The following is an 18,783-nucleotide window of genomic DNA, read 5'->3' on the forward strand; positions in this document are numbered from 1 at the left end:
CTGGGGTTTTGCGTTCATTTTGATTGTAATTAAATGTTAAAGAGGTATTCTAAAGTTTGGAAGTTATCCCCAGTCCTGAAAAGCAGGGCTCAGAAGAGTCACATGTGAATAGAACGGTGGTTGATCATGTGCATCGGCTCCATTCATTCTCACTGTGACCACAGGAAATAGAATGCAGTGGCCGATCTTCAAAATTACCATAAGAATGAATGGAGCCGCAGTGCGCACAATCAATCTCCGCTCCATTCACACAGGGGTCTTCAGCGCGTAGGTTCGAGAACTTACAAATCTGACAAGTTACTGATGTGTCACAAAGCTCTATACATATAGCACACACACGAAGAAAAAAAAATGTAGCAGATGAAAACTGTCAGCAGAATTAGACATCATCTAACAGTAATACAAGTTTGGTACTTGCTTTATATAGCTAATCGTCGATCAGATACTGGTTTATTACATGGAGAGGTGAAGTTTTAAAACAAGCTAATGAGTGAACAGAAACACACAAAAAGTATACAACTAAGATAGAAAAAAAAAATAGCAAAAACCTGAACTCATTGGCGTTTAAAAGTAAAAAACAAAACAACAAATATTAAATGAGAGCAGCTGTAAATAATACACAGGGGTTCCGCGTCATCTTCAATTTGGTCTCTTCGGTAGCGTGGAGTTTGCATATCTGAATGAAAAGTGCAGAGTGTTCCAAGGAGGAGACAGGACAGGGATGTACAAAAACCACTGTCTGGTCTTCCAATTACCAGTGGAGAAAAAAGCTCGGATCACCGTCAGGCAGCTGACTCAAATACCTGTGCAGCCGGGAACAGCACCGCCAGATGCGAGTAATAACTCTTATGGCTTTTGAACAAGTTTTGTCCTAGAAGTCTCAATTGTGTAACGGCCTAACCTTGTTATTAGACAGCTCTCGATGGAAATGTGAGTAAGGCTCGTCATGGTCAACTTCAATGTCTTCAGTGTCTGTATCCCCTTCATCCCCAAACAACTCCTCCTCCAAGAAAGACCCTCCAAAGCCATACTCGTGTTCATGAAGAGACGCTTCATTGGATGTTAGGTGAGATGAGCCTTCCACAAAATCAGCAAACCTGGGGGGGGGGCACACAACCAAGAAAATGTGTTAGGATAAGGTCAGATGGAGTTTGCAAAGCCAAAAAAAGTGTAGATGGCAGCCTTTTACTAGGCAAAGTAACAGAGGCGGAGAATAATAATATATATATAACAAAATGAACATATTTTACATCTCCCAGAAAGCCACAATAGAATTTAATATACACATATAAATTTTTTTTTTATAGTATTAGGCAAAAATGTATGTGTATGCGCAGAAATACACAAAATATATTCAGCCCCGATACCTTGCTCTAGCAGTCACGTTTGACTTTATTCTAGACAGTTTTACCTTTAGTTCATTGTTGAATTTTTTTTTTTTTTTTTTAAATCCAGCAGTCCTAATTTTTCTGTTTTATAAAAGTAGTGTTATTAAGGGGAACGCTTCCATTCTTTTCGATTGGAGCTGCTGCTATATCTTTTTGCAGTCTGAGCAACAGGATTAAACTGCACTTCTTCGTGCAGAATATTTTAGAGATGACTAAGCCAGGGAGGCGCTCTCTCAGCTTCATGGCTAAACTGGAGATTTTATTGCACTGTTACAGTGATTATTAGCTGTGATAAGGCCCATTTTATAGTTTGCAAAAAATGTTAAAAAACAACAACCACCCAGGGCTGTGGAGTCGGTGTCGGTATAAAATGCAGCATGTGCTGAACATTTTTTCATAAGCATTTAAGAAAATGTTGAAATCACCTGAACATGTCTGCTCTATGCTTGGCTTTAAGTTGAGATGAATCTATGCTGCACTTTATGTACATGCTCAGTGGTAAAGCTCCTCCTGTACAGATCAGAGCAAAAAGGCAGTGATAAGGAACGACTGCAGCCCCGCACTCCTCAAGAACTGCTAGCAAGAACAGGAAAACAGAATTACCTGTAGATCTAATTACCATTTCCAGGAATCCATCCTGACAGCACCATTGGAGGACGTCCTTCTTACCCTCAGTGGGACAGGAACAACAAGTAGTTAAAAAGGACCCTCCCCACTCCACCACCAGTGATTTTCTAAGTACCACATCTGGATGGATGCAAAAAAGTTTATTAACAATTTTACACCAATGTTACATCACATTAGTATACAATACAGTTTTGCAGTGGGAGGGAATTAGTAGTGCTGTCAGGATGGATTCCTGGAAATACAATTACCGGTAGGTCTAATTACCGTTTTCCAGTTCACCACCTGACAGCACCATTGGAGCAATACCAAAGAATGGTAATCTAGGGTAGGACTACTGCATGTAATATTTTTCTACCAAAGGCTAACTGTTCTGATGAGACATCCAGTTTATAGTGTCTGTCAAAGGTAGAAAGACTGGTCCAAGTCGCAGCCCTACAGATCTGCCCATGATGTAGCAATAGCTCTAGTTGAGTGGGCTCTAAGGATATCTGGGGGATCTTTCCCTTGGGCTGTATACACTAGATTAACAGTTTTAATCCACCTTGCAATGGTTGATTTTGCTGCTTTACAACCTCTATTTGGTCACCCGTACTGTATGAACAGGTTAGTGTCCCATCTCCAACCTTCCGTCGCCCCCAGGTATTTTAAAACCGTCTCTCTAACATCAAGGTTATGATAGACCCCTTCCTTTGTATTTCTAGGGTGTTGGCAGAACGAGGGAAGAATTACTTCTTTTAGCTGACGTGATGGCAACTAGGAATGCTGTTTTAAAGGATAGACTGGCTATGTTCCTGTCCTCTGACAACAAGTACGGGGTTCTACACAAGACCTTAAGAACCAAGTTTAGGTTCCAAGGAGGAATTGATTTCCTCACCAGAGGTCTCATCCTCTGTGTGGCTCTAGAGAATCTTGCTATCCAAGGATGGGAAGCTAGTGAAGAATCAAAAAAGACACTAAGCTGCAATCTGTACTTTTAAAGTACTAGGTCGGAGGCCTTTTTTAAAAACAGAGTTCTAGAAAGTCGAGGACTCTGGGAATGTCTGGTTTTGAAGTATCCACAGGAACTTCTCCTAAGAAAGAACAATACCACTTCCAGATCTTGTTATAGACTGCTGAGGTCACCGGCTTCCTACTTGCTTGTTGTGTGGTGATCACATCTTCTGACAGGCCTCTGGATCTTAGAGTCAGCCGTTCAGGATCCAGGCAGATAGCTGTAGTGAGTCTGGGTTGCTGTGGAACACAGGACCCTGGGATAGAAGGTCCTGCCTTTTCGGTAGGAGGATCGGTTTCTCTTTTGACATTCTGGATAGTAGAGAGAACCAGCTCCTTTTTGGCCAAAAAGGAACCACCAGGATTACTGTTGCTCTTTCGTCTCGTATCTTCCCGAGTGTCTTCAGGATCAATGGAAGAGGTGGAAAGGCATACAGCAGACCTTCTCCCCAATGTTGAGACAAAGCGTCGACTCCTACGGCCCCCTCCAGGGGATTGAGAGAAAAAAAACTGCTCTGGTCTTTGCGTTTGACCTGGTGGCAAAAAGATCCACTTCAGGTGCTCCACACTATTGGCACAGACTGTTGAATACCTCTGGATTTAATTCCCACACTCTGGGATCTACTGGTGTTCTGCTCAAAAAATCTGTCACCTGATTCTTGGTCCCTTCCAGGTGAACTGCCGAGATGGATCTGACAGATTTCTCTGCCCATATGAAAATCTGGTCTGCTAGGTGCTGTAGAGGTGGATGTCTTGGGCCTCCCTGGTGTCTTAGGAATGCCACCGCTGTCACATTGTCGGACAGTATCCTTACATGTCTGTCTTTGACTTGTGACCGGGCCTGGTATAGCACCTTCCAGATTGCATACAGTTCCCTGAAATTTGATGACTTTGCGGACATCTCTGGACTCCACTCCCCTTGGTAGTATGTCCTTCACATGTGTCAGCCCCATCCAAACTGACTGGTGTCTGTGGTAACGGTGACACAGGGATAGAGGACCCATGGAACTCCCACCTTCAGATTTTCCGGTGTGGTCCACCAGGTTAGAGATTTCTTTCCTGAAGGGGAGATAATTTTCTTCTCCAGAGAATCCTGTCTCCTGTTCCAAGATCTCTTTCTGTAACCCCCACGAGTGGAATTGACTCCACTTCACACAGGGAATGCATGCCGTCATTAAGCCTAGAATCCTCATTGCTTCCCTTATGGAGGAAGTGCTTTTTCTGAACTGGTGTACGCTCCTGATTAACGTCCTTTGCCTTTCTTCTGGCAAAAGAGATGTTCTGGCGTTGGAATCTAATATGACCCCCAAAAATGTAATTCTGGAATTTGGGACTAGGCATGATTTTTCCCAATTCACAATCCATCCCAGATCCTGTAGAATGGAGAGTGTGAAATTGCAGTCTATTTTGAGAAGTTTCTCTGATCTCGTCATTATCACAAAGTCGTCCAGATATGATACTATGGCAATATCTTGGTTTCTTAGGTAGGCTACTACCTCTGACAGTTTGGTAAATATCCTCGGCGCCGAAGCTAGGCCGAAGGGGAGACACGTGAACTGGAAGGGATACATTAGTCCTTTGTTCGTCAAGGCGAATCTCAGGAACTTCTGGTAGGAGGTGTGTATTGGAACATGGTACGGTAGTAGCACTTTTTAGATCCAAGGTGCACATCACCATGTCTTTGTCTATGAGAGGTATTGTGGACCTTCTAGATTTCATCCTGAATCTTTTATACCTGATCCACCTGTTCAAGGTTTTAGATTTATAATTGTTCAGTATTCTTAGATGTGAATAATGGCCCTTGCCTCTCTCCGAGATGGGTACTGGGGCGATTGCCTTTATTTTTAACAACTCTTGGCTGTCTGTCCACATAGGGGAGTTTGAGAAGGAACAGGATCTGGTTACTATGAACGTTTCTGGGGGAAGGCCGGAGAACTCCAATTTGTATCCCTGAGCAATCACCTGCAGAATCCATGGATTTTTGGATATTTTCTGCCAACCCCCTAGAAATTTTTGTAACCGACCTCCCACACTGATGTCATTTGTTTGGCTTTCCTGTACCTGTTCCGGAGAAGATGGAGTCTCTACCATTTCCACCCTTGGGATAAGACCTCCTCCCGGACTTCCCTTTCCCCCTGTAGTCTGTCTTCTGACTAGGTCGGGTTCTACGAACGGGCTGGTACTTTTTCGTATTATCTTCAGGGAATCCTTTCTTGTCTGAAGCTTTTCTAATATATCATCTAGAATAGGCCCAAACACTTTACTCCCTGAAAATGGGATTGCACAAAGCTTATTTTTTGATTGGATATCCCCAGACCAAGTCTTTAGCCAGATAGCTCTTCTGGCCGCTTTGGATAAAGAGTCGCTTCTGGCAGCGAATTGTACAAATTCCGCTGAAGCGTCCGCCATAAAACCTGTAGCGAGTTTTAGCAACAAAAGGGATTTGAGAATAACATCTCTGGAGGTCTTGGCTTTGAGATGTTCTTCCAAATCGTCCATCCATATGTGCATGGACCGGGCTACCGAGGTTGCCGCTATATTGGCCCGTATTATAGCTGCCGAGGATTCCCAAGCTCTCCTGAGGAGTCCATCTGCTTTGCGATCCATCGGATCCTTTAAAGCGGAGGAGTCTTCAAATGGGATTGCCGTCTTTTTCGCCACTTTCGCTAATGGCACATCTATCTTGGGAACTTCATCCCAAACTTTAATATCCTCCGGATTAGAAGGTAAACGGAGTCTGAAGTCTCTAGTCACTACTAGTCTTTTCTCCGCTTCCTGCCATTCTTCTAATATCATGGAACGGATATGATTGTTAACTGGAAATACATTTGTGACGAGCATGCAGACCGCCAAACATTTCATCTTGAATTGAGGTCTCCTCTGGAGTGTCCTGTAACTGCATAGTGTTACGTACTGCATGTAGGAGTTCATCCGTATCTACCGCCGAGAAGAGATAACTCTTTCCTCTTCCTAATGGTTCTTTCCCTTCTTGATCCGAATTTTCCGAATCTTCTTCCTCAGAAGGACTGGACTCCCTTGGTCTTATCCGCGAGGTTTGCGGTTCTGTCTGGCTCGTCTGGGAAAGATTTAGGCTCGAGATGGACGCCTGAACCTCCTGACGTATCATTGCTCTCATATTGGTCAATAAAGAAGTCTGTTCTTCTCCAACGATTTTAGATGTGCAGGATTTGCAGAGTGGCTTCCGCCAGTTCTCCGGAAATTTAGCTGTACAAAGGGGGCATTTACTTTCCCCGGACTTTTTCTTTTCAGGTGCAGGGATGGAAGGCTCTGCCTAAAATACATAGAGATCCTAGTAATAGGGGAATATGGGAATGGGCAGGAAGCATTGTGGTCTGGCTTTGATTAGCTAACTCACGTGCCCCTGAGGTTGGTCTAGCCCTTCAGGTCTGGCTGTCCCTTCCATTATGGATACCTTAGCCGGGTGCTCCTTATCAGGATGGCCGGCGGCATATAGACCCCCATACCCTGTTTATATATGCTTTTTACCTGGTTGATCCTGCCCTCCAGACCGCTTCTATGCGGTGACCGTGCCTCAAAGGCCTCTCCTGAGGCCGGCGCTGCTGCTGGCGTCCCACGCTCGTCGCGGCCGGAAGTGAAGCGGCCGCTGTACCTGGAAGCGGATGCGCAGCTCATGGAGGCTGACGCCACCGCTGATGGAAGCAGCCACTGTGCTGGAAGCGTCCGCCGCACTCACCCCCCAGCAGACAGGCGCCCAGACCGAGAGCCCCCTGTACGGAGGAAGCAGACCCGACCCCAGGAGCAGCGCTACATTGGGGAGGCTGAGGGACCCCCCATGGCAGGTATCATCAGCAGATATTCGTGGTGGGAAAGGGAAAGGCTGGGCCCCCCGATCTCCACAGCAACGTCGGAGGAGAAGCTTGCCGTTCCTATCCACAGTGGGACAGGAAAAACACTGGTGGGTGGAGTGGGTCCTTTTAACCGCTTGTTGTTCCTGTCCCACTGAGGGTAAGAAGGATGTCCTCCAATGGTGCTGTCAGGTGGTGAACTGGAAACCACGATTAAGGCAAGCAATTCTTAAAGGGAACCTGTCAGTAGGATTGTGCACAGTAACCTACACACAGTGTCAGGTTGACGCCGTTATACTGATTAAAATGATACTTTTGTTGATGAAATCAGTCTTGTGGTTTAATCTTTATTATCAGTTTTGAGTTAACGATATGCTCGTGCTCCGGGGCGGCCTGTGGGGGGTCTGCATGTGGTGCTGAATAGGTATTCATCAGTATGGCTTCTGACAGGTCACTGATCCCTCACTGACCTACCCACTTAACACATAATTATCATTTTAATCAGTATAACGGCACCGACCTGACACTGTGTGTAGATTAGGCTACTTTCACACATCAGGCTTTTTGCTTCAGGCACAATCCGGCAATTTTTGGAAAAAAAGGGATCTGGTTTTTTTTACGCCGGATACGTTTTTTTCCCATACAGTTGCATTAGCGCCGTATTGTGCCTGATGGCCAGACGTTTCATCCATTTTTTCCGGATCCGTCCAAAAAGTCGTTTCCGGCAGACGGAGAAAACGTCCACTGCAACATTTTTTTGTCCGGCGGAAAAAAACGCACAGTGACAAAATCGGCCAAAAACATATGAAACGGAGGTGTGACACAATGATCAGGCGCCCGTATCCAGTTCTCTCTCTAACCAGGAAGTAAAAAAAAATCCATGCGCATTGAAGAAGACCGGATCCAGCAAAAAAACGTATCCGGTGCATCAGTTTCTCACAATTTATGTCAGATCCGTATTTTTAAATTAGCCGGATTTACTCGGAAAACAAAAACCTGATGTGTAAAAGCAGCCTTACTCTGCACAATCCTGCTGACAGGTTCCCTTTAAATCATATCTGAACTTTCAATAAACTGTGCATAAATCAATAGTCCAGTGTATATTTTCTCTGTATGCTCAAAGTTTTAGTTTGCTTTTCCTCCGAGCTCATGTTTGGAAAGGTTAGCTGCACAATGCTCTTTATATTATTAGGCTAAGTTCACATTAGCGTTTCGGGGCTTTGTAGAGGGCTGCGTACATCCTCTGCTAAGCCCCGCATACTTCTGCATGCGTCCTGCATACCCATCTTTGACAATTATAGAAACTTGATTCCAGCTCACCCAGTTGCTGTATGCTCATTCACCTGGGGCTCAGACACTGGCCTTGCCCTGGCCTCACATCAAGGAGATTGTGAGAAAAGAAAAAAATTGGAGTCCAGCTCAATAGGATTGGATTTTGCTTTTCTTTTTCAAAAGAAAATGTAGTGCATACAAAAGAAAAATTTACATGGTCGACATGACCCAGTCGACGCGGTCTTAGCTCTGCTAGCAGTTTCAGTTTCTTTCTGGGGTATGATTCAGCACAAACTTGCTCACTCCATGCTCACCTCTTCATATATTGTGAAAAATCATGATGTGAAACATTTATCGAGCTGTACCCTGAGAAACGTCTCAGATTGAAAGCTCAGAGTAAAGCTGTCTAATAACATATTAATATAGGAAAGATATATATCTTGGTACCGTGTTAGCCAGTAGATAGAAAAATATTTAGAATTGAGAGTCCTCAGTGGTTGATACCTTTTAATGGCTAACTGAAAAGATGGTAACAAATTGCAAGCTTTCGAGACTACACAGGTCTCTTCATCAGGCATAGACTAAAACAAATTCTGAAGAATCACATATTTATGCACAGCACAGCGAAAAAAAAAAAGTAGGGGGAAAACCATGGATAAGACAGGTGACATGAAGCAGAATTACCATGAGTGATAAACAGTTATGTCCATAAATATTGGGCCAGCTCTTAGATAAGGATTGTTTTATTGTCCTCTGATTAGGGTCTCTGTTGTGATGACCCCTCATAGTCTGAGGGGCAAGTTCCTTAGTTGATGTAAAAAGACAAATCCATGTGACACATTCATTCCTGCAGTGAGTGTCAAAGGTAGTCATCAGTTTATAGTCCCAGACTCCGTCTCTCTGAGATTTGAAGCTACCTTTTAACCTTTTTTCTCTGTGCTGTGTTGTGCATAAATATGTGATTCTTCAGAATTTGTTTTAGTCTATGCCTGATGAAGAGACCTGCGTAGTCTCGAAAGCTTGCAATTTGTTACCATCTTTTCAGTTAGCCATTAAAAGGTATCAACCACTGAGGACTCAATTCTAAATATTTTTCTTTAATAACATTAACATTTTTTTTTTTTTTTTATTTGTCATCATTAGTGTTGAGCATTCCGATACCGCAAGTATCGGGTATCGGCCGATACTTGCGGTATCGGAATTCCGATACCGAGTTCCGATACTTTTGTGGCATTGGGAATCGGTATCGGATCCATATTAATGTGTAAAATAAAGAATTAAAATAAAAAATATTGATATGCTCACCTCTCCGGAGGCCCCTGGACATCACTGCTGGTAACCGGCAGCCTTCTTTGCTTAAAATGAGCGCGTTTAGAGCCTTCCATGACGTCATGGCTTCTGATTGGTCGCGTGCCGCTCATGTGACCGCCACGCGACCAATCACAAGCCGCAACGTCATTCTCAGGCCCTAAACTCCTCATTCTAGGAATTTAGGACCTGAGAATGACCGTCGCGGCTTGTGATTGGTCGCGTGGCGGTCACATGAGCGGCACGCGACCAATCAGAAGCCGTGACGTCATGGAAGGCCCTAAACGCGCTCATTTTAAGCAAAGAAGGCTGCCGGTTACCAGCGGTGATGTCCAGAGAGAGGTAAGTATATCAATATTTTTTATTTTAATTCTTTATTTTACACATTAATATGGATCCCAGGGCCTGAAGGAGAGTTTCCTCTCCTTCAGACCCTGGGAACCATCAGGATACCTTCCGATACTTGGTGTCCCATTGACTTGTATTGGTATCGGCGATATCCGATACTTTTCGGGTATCGGACGATACTATCCGATACCGATACTTTCAAGTATCGGACGGTATCGCTCAACACTAGTCATCATCTGTACTATCGATTTATGCAAAGTTTCTTCTATTTCTATCCAAACTTGTACATGATTCCCTATTTGTATTTGAGCATTTCACAGTGACTCCAGGTAAACATTTTTTGTATCAGTGCATGACAGAAGAAAACAAATGCTGGGAGATCAAAATTAGTGCATACTCAGGCAGTGATAAAAAATGCTCCTATGAGAAAGAACGACTACAACACCACCAAGAAACTAGTGCCCAGCACTTCCCCTGCCCCATGCAAAGGAGGATAGAGTATCTCAAACATGAGTTACAAGATATTTTGTAAGTGACAAAGTTACTATAACAATGACAGCAGATATGTTTGAAAAACAGCTCAGAGCTTGTTGTGAAAGACTGTGTACCATTATTATTTGCATGACCATCTTTTACAGCTCTTAATGGAGAAATGGTCCGCAAACTTGGTGATCCTTTGGAAAGAGAAAAGTGTTATTGAAGAAGCCCTTAACCAAGAGGAGGACCTGAAAAAGACTCAAGAAATTTTTCACTTGCTCTCGTAGTAGAAGAGTTCAACCATTCATCAAAACTGACTGTGCATGAGGCAATTCCTATATACCCTGAAATGGTTAGAGAAGTTGCCCATGTGGTTACTGCTTGGCCATCAACCCAAGTTAGTGTAGACAGGTTGTTCTCTAGCCTTAAAATAATTAGGTCAGATTTGAGGTCATCTATGAAGGAGGCCATACTATTTCTCAGAACAAATTCATACACGGCACAAATGTTATTCAGTTCGTTTTTGTTAAACACTTTTTTCCCCCACTTACTATAGAATGTATTGCATATTTACAATTTAAAGTTTTTTTGTGTTGTGAAGTTGTATTCCAATAAATACATTTCATGTTCTATCTAAATAGCTTGATTATTGTGTCATAATGGTGATTAAAAGCCTGATGTTACACTTTTATTACAGTAAACGTATCACTAGAGATTAGCCATGTATGAAGGTATCCGGAGTCGGAGTCAGAGAAATGTAGTCGTTGGAGGTTTAGCTTACCGACTCCACAGCAGTGAAAAAAAAAAAAAAAAAAACCACAGCTCAGTCATCTCTGCTCAAGTCTGTGCAAAAGAGAATCAGCCATGCAAACCCTCGCCAGTCTCTAAAAAAAAAAAAACCAGATAAACTGCACACCAGTTAGCCTAAAAAACGGATGTTGTAAATTTTCTGAAAGAGTGGTATCTATGCTGCAGAGCACAAAGCTACAGCTATACATGTGCTGATCTGTACGATCTAGCTAAAGGATAACAAATGCCTGAATTCAATAGTAAGTACCATGGTCTCCTTTCCTCTTCTCGCTCTCCATTGAGGGGATATCATGGTCCTTGAATGTTCTGACCTAGCGAGCAATAAAACGTTTGCAACATAAAACTCACTGCTTTGAAAAGACAGTTATTAGTTCTCTTGTAATACAATGGTCAATTCCACAAAAATAAATATATATTTTCATAACAATCAAAATGAAAAGTAATACATATACATACACTTTATATTATATAGATTTTACAACATTTCTACACCTTTCCTCACCATCAATCTCAATGGAGGAGATTTACAGAGTGCGGCTCAACTGGGCCAAATGTTGGTGCAAAATGTCCTTCTCTGGAAAGGGGCACATCTTAAAATGCTATAGTGCATGAAAGGCACCCACTATAGCACAAAGCCAGTCAGCCAAGGGGTGGCGAAATGTTACACTTATTGGAGTGAATTAGTAAATCAGTGAGAGGAGTTAAAAAAAATAAATAAAAAGGCTTCTGGGTTTTTTTTTTTCCCCCCAGAGCAGAATTAAAACACAACACGTCTTCTAGTTCCGGGACACTTGATGACCAATATGTACAGACAAGCAGGGACTTTTAGTATATCATGGAAACTATAAGCCACATCAGAAATCCACATTTTCCCACCCAGGACACTGCTTCACACCTTCACTGCCAAAGACAAAATATGTCAGGACTTTAAATCGCCTGCAAACTAAAATGCAAGAGCAGAATAAGAACTTTCAAATAATATGGATATTCGGCAATATTTGGGGAGATAAAATGTATAAGAGGGAGGAAGTTGCAAGAAAAATCAGGAAAAATACCGTATATACTCAAGTATAAAAGCCGAGACCCCTAATTTTGCCACAAAAAAATAGGAAAACTTAATAAATCGAGTATAGGCCTAGGGTGGGAAATGCAGCAGCTACTGGTACATTTCAAAAATAAAAATAGATACCAATAAAAGTAAAATTAATTGAGACATCAGTAGCTTAAGTGTTGTTGAATATCCATATTGAATCAGGAGCCCCATATAATGCTCCATACAGTTCATGATGGGCCCCATAAGATGCTCCATACAAAATATGCCCCATATAATGCTGCACAAAAGTTGATTATGGCCCCATAAGATGCTCTATAGAAATATTTGCCCCATATGCTGAATTTAAAAAAAAAAAAAAGACGTACTCGCCTTTCGTCCTGAGCAGGCGGGGACACCGGCACTTGCGATATTCAACTGACCCCGTTCCACCATCGTGTGCCGCTCTGTCTTCAGTCTCTCTGCAGGGACTGTTCAGGCAGAAGGTGGCGCGCACACTAAACATGTCATCGCGCCCTTGGACCTGAACGTTACAGCCAGAGGACGGAGAAGACACAGCGGCGCGCGGCGGTGGAACGGGGGACAGGTGAATATCGAAATGCTCATTCTCCCAATATACTCACCCTCCCGACGCGGTCCCTGGAAGCTTCTCCAATGTGATGGTCTCTGACACCGGGCAGCTTGATCCTGTGTTCACCGGTCACTTGTACCGCTCATTACAGTAATGAATATGTGCTCCACCCCTACGGGTGCGGGGTCGCGTCCACATTCATTAATGAGCGGTACCACGTGACCGCTGAACACAGGGAGAGCTGCGTGCGCCGGAGAAGTTGTTGTCCAATTTGTCCTGAGTACACCGATACCCCATATGTTAGGGTAAACCCCTGTTTGGGCGCATGGGAGAGCTCGGAAGGGAAGGAGCGCTGTTTTACTTTTTCAACACAGAATTGGCTGGAATTGAGATCGGACGCCATGTCGCGTTTGGAGAACCCCTGATTTGCCTAAACAATGGAAACCCCCCAATTATAACAAACCCTAATCCAAACACACCCCTAACCCTAATCCCAACGGTAACCCTAACCACACCTCTAACCCAGACACACCCCTAACCCTAATCCCAACCATAACCCTAACCACACCCCTAACCATGACACACCCCTAACCCAAATCCCAACAGTAAATGTAATCCAAACCCTAACCCTAGCCCCAACCTTAAAGGGAAAATGGAAAAAAAAATTTAATTTTATTATTTTTCCCCAACTAAGGGGGTGATGAAGGGGGGTTTGATTTACTTTTATAGCTTTTTTTTAGCGGATTTTTATGATAGGCAGCTGTCACACAAAGACGCTTTTTATTGCAAAAATATTTTTTTGCGTTACCACATTTTGAGAGCTATAATTTTTCCATATTTTGGGCCACAGAGTCATGTGAGTCTTGTTTTTTGCGGGACAAGTTGACGTTTTTATTGGTAACATTTTCGGGCCCGTGTTTTCTTATTTAGGATTTTTTTTTTTTACACATGGAAATTTAAAAAAAAACATTTTTAACTTTGCCCCGGGGGGGTGGGGGACATCACACTTTGCTCTGCACTGTGTCAGATCAGCGATCTGACTTGCACAGCAGGGAGGCTTCCCGGCACCTGCTCTGAGCAGGTGCTGTGAAGCCAGGACCCAGATGCAGTCCCACGTCCATTTTGGATCTGGGGCCTGCAGGGAGAAGAAGGTAGGAGACCCTCGGAGCAACGCGATCACATCGCGTTGCTCCGAGGGTCTCAGGGAAGACCGCAGGGAGCCCCCTCCCTGCGCGATGCTTCCCTGTACCGCCGGAACACTGCGATCATGTATGATCGCAGTGTGCCGGAGGTTAATGGTTAAGGGTCAGTGACCGCTCCTGGCACATAGTGCCAGATGTCAGCTGACACCCGGCCGCGATCCCCCCCTTCCCCGTGAGCGCGGCTGATCGCTATGACGTACTATCCCTTCGGTGGGCATACGGGCCCACCCCACTTCGAGGGGATAGTACGTCTAATGTCAGAAATTGGTTAAAGCCTTAAAAAAAATAAAAAAAAGTGGCCTGAAAATCTCGGCTTATACGGTAATTCCTTTTAGGTTCAATTACCCCTGTATGGGCTGCCGTGCTGGATGCACTTTTTATGAAACATTACACTTTTATGATAAACTGCATTAAGTGTCTACAATGCGGAAGTGGTTAATGGCGTTGTCACCAAATATTTTCAGAAAATATATAGGGTCATTGGTATAATATTATTTATAATGTGCATTTTAAAAAACAGAAATTTGTGCCAACAGTGAAAGTTGATTCCGACTACCAATCTATAGTACTGGCAAAGCTATGAGCAGAAAGTAAATCCAAGAGGTATGGCTGGTTTCACATTTGCGTTAGAGTCCGCAGCGTATCGCCCGCAACCGCTACTTTTTTACTCGCATCAATCAGCTTATGAATGATGGCAAAAAAAAAAAAAAAAAAAAAAAAAAAAAAATCGCAGTGCTTGCTTGCGTTTTTACATGCATTTGCGCTTTTTATGCGCATGCGTTTGATATTTCCAGGAGGGCGTGTCTAAATCAGTTCCTGGACACACGCAGTCCAAAGTACGCAAGCGCATCGAACGCATGCATACGCAAAGACATGCGTATGCATGCGTTCCCATAGACAGTAATCCATTTTTTTTTATAACGCACCAATCTGCATGCCTGCGCATATTTGACGGAAATTTGCCGCCTCAAAAATTCCAATATGTTGCGTTAGCTCCGCCCAGTGAAAAAACGCATGTGTAAAGCAAACGAGGGCGAACGCATGCACCTGCGTCTACAAGGTTAAACATAGGAAATCAAGACGCATGCGGATGTGAAACCAGCCTAAAGTCTCTTCTTGTGGAGAGAGCCAATGCTTATGAAAAGTGTAGTTACTCACCGATAACGGTGTTTCTCAGAGCCCATGACAGCACTACCAGAGAGAGGGGATCCGCCCTTCAGGGACAGGAAACCTACAGGATAAAAGGGCGGTACCTCTCCCCTGCATCAGTTTTGTTTACAGAGCATCGGAGGTCCTCCAGGTTAGTCACAACACAAAAAATATGCAATTTAATCATAATGCTTAACAGTGAACACCGTGTCTATATGTAAAAACCACTTCACACAAATAATGTGCTCACCGCACATGTGAAAAGGGGGGGGGGGGGAATAAGCAGGTGCTGTCATGGGCTCTGAGAAACACCGTTATCGGTGAGTAACTACACTTTTCTCAGTCGCCCATGACAGCACTACCAGAGAGAATTACAGAGATCATTGCTTAGGGAGGGACCACAGCCTGCAGAACCCTTCTCCCGAAGGTTAGGTCAGACGAAGAGGCTAGGTCTAAGCGGTAGTGTCTGAAGAAGGTTGATGGTGATGACCAGGTGGCCGCCTTACAGATCTGATCTAATGGTACCTCTGACCTTTCGGCCCAGGAGGTCGCCATAGCCCTTGTAGAATGTGCCTTCAGTCCTTGCGGAATGGCGTTCCCGGAGGATGAGTACGCCAAAGCTATTGCGTCTGTGACCCATCGAGCTATAGTGCCCTTAGAAGCTTGGAGTCCTTTCCTGGGTCCCTGGAAGCAGATAAAAAGAGACCCTTCCTTCCTATACTGCTGGGTGATTTTTATGTATTGGACCAGGCACCTTTTAACGTCTAGTGTATGGAATTTCTCTTCCTTCTTATTTTTAGGGTTTTGACAGAAAGAAGGAAGGATTATTTCTTGGAATCTATGGAATGTTGACGCAACTTTCGGTAGATAGGAAGGGTCTGTTTTTAATATAACTTTATCATCCAGAATTTGTGTAAATGGAGGGTTTACGGACAGGGCTTGGAGGTCACTTATCCTACGGGCCGAAGTCAGGGCTATTAGGAGGGCCGTTTTAAGAGAAAGAATTTTAAGGGGTACCGATTCTATGGGCTCAAACGGGGAGTCTGTTAAGGCTGACAGAACTAAGTTCAGATCCCAGGTTGGTAATCTACTTCTAGTTAGCGGTTTAGACCTTGCGGCTGCTCTGATAAACCGTATAACCCAAGGGTTGGCTGCTATGTTCTCACAGTATAAAGCTCCTAGAGCTGCTATCTGTACCTTTAAGGTACTTACCGAAAGGCCTAAGTCTAAGCCCTTCTGTAGAAATTCTAGTATTTCAGATACTGGAACACCATCTTGCAATTTTACCCCAGAGGAGGACAAAAATTTTTTCCATGTTTTGCCGTATATTTTTGTGGTCACAGGTTTTCTACTTTTCATTAGTGTAGACACTAGCTTGTCAGAAAACCCTCTTTCCCTCAATAGTGACCTCTCAAAAGCCACGCTGTCAGATGGAGATTTTCTGATTGAGGGTGGAACACCGGTCCCTGAGACAGGAGGTCCGGAAGATCCGGAAGCACCCAGGGATCGGTGATTGATAACATCCTCAGCCATGAAAACCAGGCTCTCTTGGGCCAGAAGGGGGCTATCAAGATGAGTCTGGATTTGTCCTGCCTGATCTTTCTCAGAACTGCTGGAATGAGAATAGTAGGGGGAAATGCATACGTTAGGGTCTGTGTCCAGGGTATTGTGAATGCATCCACAGCCTGAGGATTCCCCCTGGGATCTAGGGAACAGAAAGTTTCCACTTTCTTGTTGTGCATATTGGCAAAGAGGTCTATTACAGGGATCCCCCATAGATCTGTGATTTTGTTGAATATGCCCTGATTTAGAGACCACTCCCCCTGCTTTAGTAGGGTACGACTCAGAAAGTCCGCTTTTTGGTTTTCCACCCCCTTTATATGTAGGGCTGATAGGGACAGGAAGTTGTTTTGTACCAGGCTGAAAATTTCGAAGGTGGTTTCCATTAATGATTGAGACCTGGTACCCCACTGGTGGTTTAAGTAAGCTACTACTACTTTGTTGTCCGAGAATACTCGGACATGATGGCCTTGCAGTTGGTCTAGGAAGTACAGTAGTGCGTGATTCACAGCCCTCAACTCTTTTTGATTTGAGGAAGATCTGAGCTCCTGAATTGTCCATATCCCCTGAGTGACTCTGTCGTCTAGGTGAGCCCCCCACCCTGTGGGACTTGCGTCTGTGGTAACTATCTGAGATGCCTCTGTTACCCAGGGAATCCCTTTTGATAAATTGTTGGGATTCAGCCACCAGCCCAGGGAATGAATAGTGGGTAAACTTAGAGTCATTCGATATTCTAACCGTCCTCCTAGTATTTTTTGGTTCCTTAAAATATCCCACTGAAGTGTCCTTGTGTGGAGCTGTGCCCACTGAACCGCTGGGAGACAGGCTGAGAGGGACCCCAGTAATGACATTGCCTTCCTTAGAGTCATGGTAGGGTTTGCACGCGCTTGTGACACTAGGTGGATTATGTTTTGTTTTTTCTTGTCTGGTAGGTAACAAACCTGAGAACTTGAGTCCAGGATGAGACCCAAGAATTCTTGAACCTTGGTTGGTTCCAGTTTTGATTTTTGGAGGTTCACCAGCCAGCCCAATTTTGTTAAGGTGTCTATGACACTGTCGCATTGTTGACGGCAGAGTTCGGCCGAGTTGCAGAAAATCGTCTAGATATGGAATAATCAAGACGTCTTCCTCTCTCAAATGTGCCATCATCTCCGCTATCAACTTTGTGAAGATGCGGGGAGCAATTGATATGCCAAAGGGAAGAGCCCTGTATTGGTATTCCCTGGTCTGTCCTTTTATGACTACTGCCAGTCTGAGGAATTTCTGAGAGGTCTTGTGGATGGGGACGTGATAATATGCGTCGCTGAGATCTAGAACTATCATAAAACAGTTGGGAAACAGATTTTTTTATCGTTGATTTTATTGACTCCATTTTGAATCTGTAGTTTTTTACATAGGTATTCAACTTCCGTAAGTTTATTATAGTTCGGAAGGTTCCGTCCGGTTTGGGAACCAGGAACAATGGAGAGTAGAATCCCTTCCCTCTCTCCAGAGGGGGGACTTCTTGGATGACAGCCTTGTTTACTAGTTTTACAATTTCTAGTTCTAGAGCTTCTTGTTGTTGAGATGATCTCAGCGGTGTTACCACATATTTCCGTGGGGGTAGGGATAAAAATTCTATGCGAAGCCCTTCTCCTATTAATTTTAATGTCCAAGGGCTGGTCGAAATTTTCTCCCAGGCCGGGAGGAATTGAGTCAATCTCCCTCCCACCCTGGGGAAGACGTCACTTGGGGGGGGGGGGGTTTCTATCTCGAGGGGAGTTACCAAAGAGGAAACCTCTGTCTTTCCTCCTTCTGTCATCCCATCGGTTTTGCTCCCTAGGTGGTCTCCTTCTAAAAAATTTTCTGTTCCGAAAGGGCCATTTATTATATGTTGGGGCCAGGATGGGAAAACTTTTCTTTTTATCACCAGCTTTTTGCAGGATGTCGTCCAAAGTCTCTCCAAAGAGGAATTTACCTTCACAGGGGATTGAACACAGTTTGTGTTTAGTTTGTAAATCCCCCGGCCAGCTTTTTAACCATAGGGTTCTACGTGCCGCATTTGAGAGAGCTGCTGATTTAGATGTTAATTTGATGGAATCAGCTGAAGAGTCTGCCAAGAATGCCGCGGCTCCTCTAATCATAGGGATGGAGTCTAAAATTTTATTCCTAGGGACCCCATCTCTAATCTGTTTCTCTAAGTTGTCGACCCAAATCATTAAGG

At 44.0% G+C, this 18,783-nt stretch overlaps 1 protein-coding gene across 1 annotated transcript in view; it reads right to left on the reverse strand.

Moving 5' to 3' along the window:
* Positions 1–745: 745 nt before the first annotated feature.
* NEMP1 (nuclear envelope integral membrane protein 1) overlaps positions 746–18,783 on the reverse strand; it is a 57,631-nt gene continuing 39,593 nt past the window's right edge. The window contains 3 exon segments of the mRNA XM_069758534.1: positions 746–1,097; positions 11,295–11,329; positions 11,331–11,358. Coding sequence (XP_069614635.1) covers positions 881–1,097; positions 11,295–11,329; positions 11,331–11,358 — 280 coding nt within the window. The 3' untranslated portion in view covers positions 746–880.

Source organism: Ranitomeya imitator, chromosome 3 (genome assembly GCF_032444005.1).
Source record: "Ranitomeya imitator isolate aRanImi1 chromosome 3, aRanImi1.pri, whole genome shotgun sequence".
NCBI lineage: Eukaryota > Metazoa > Chordata > Amphibia > Anura > Dendrobatidae > Ranitomeya > Ranitomeya imitator.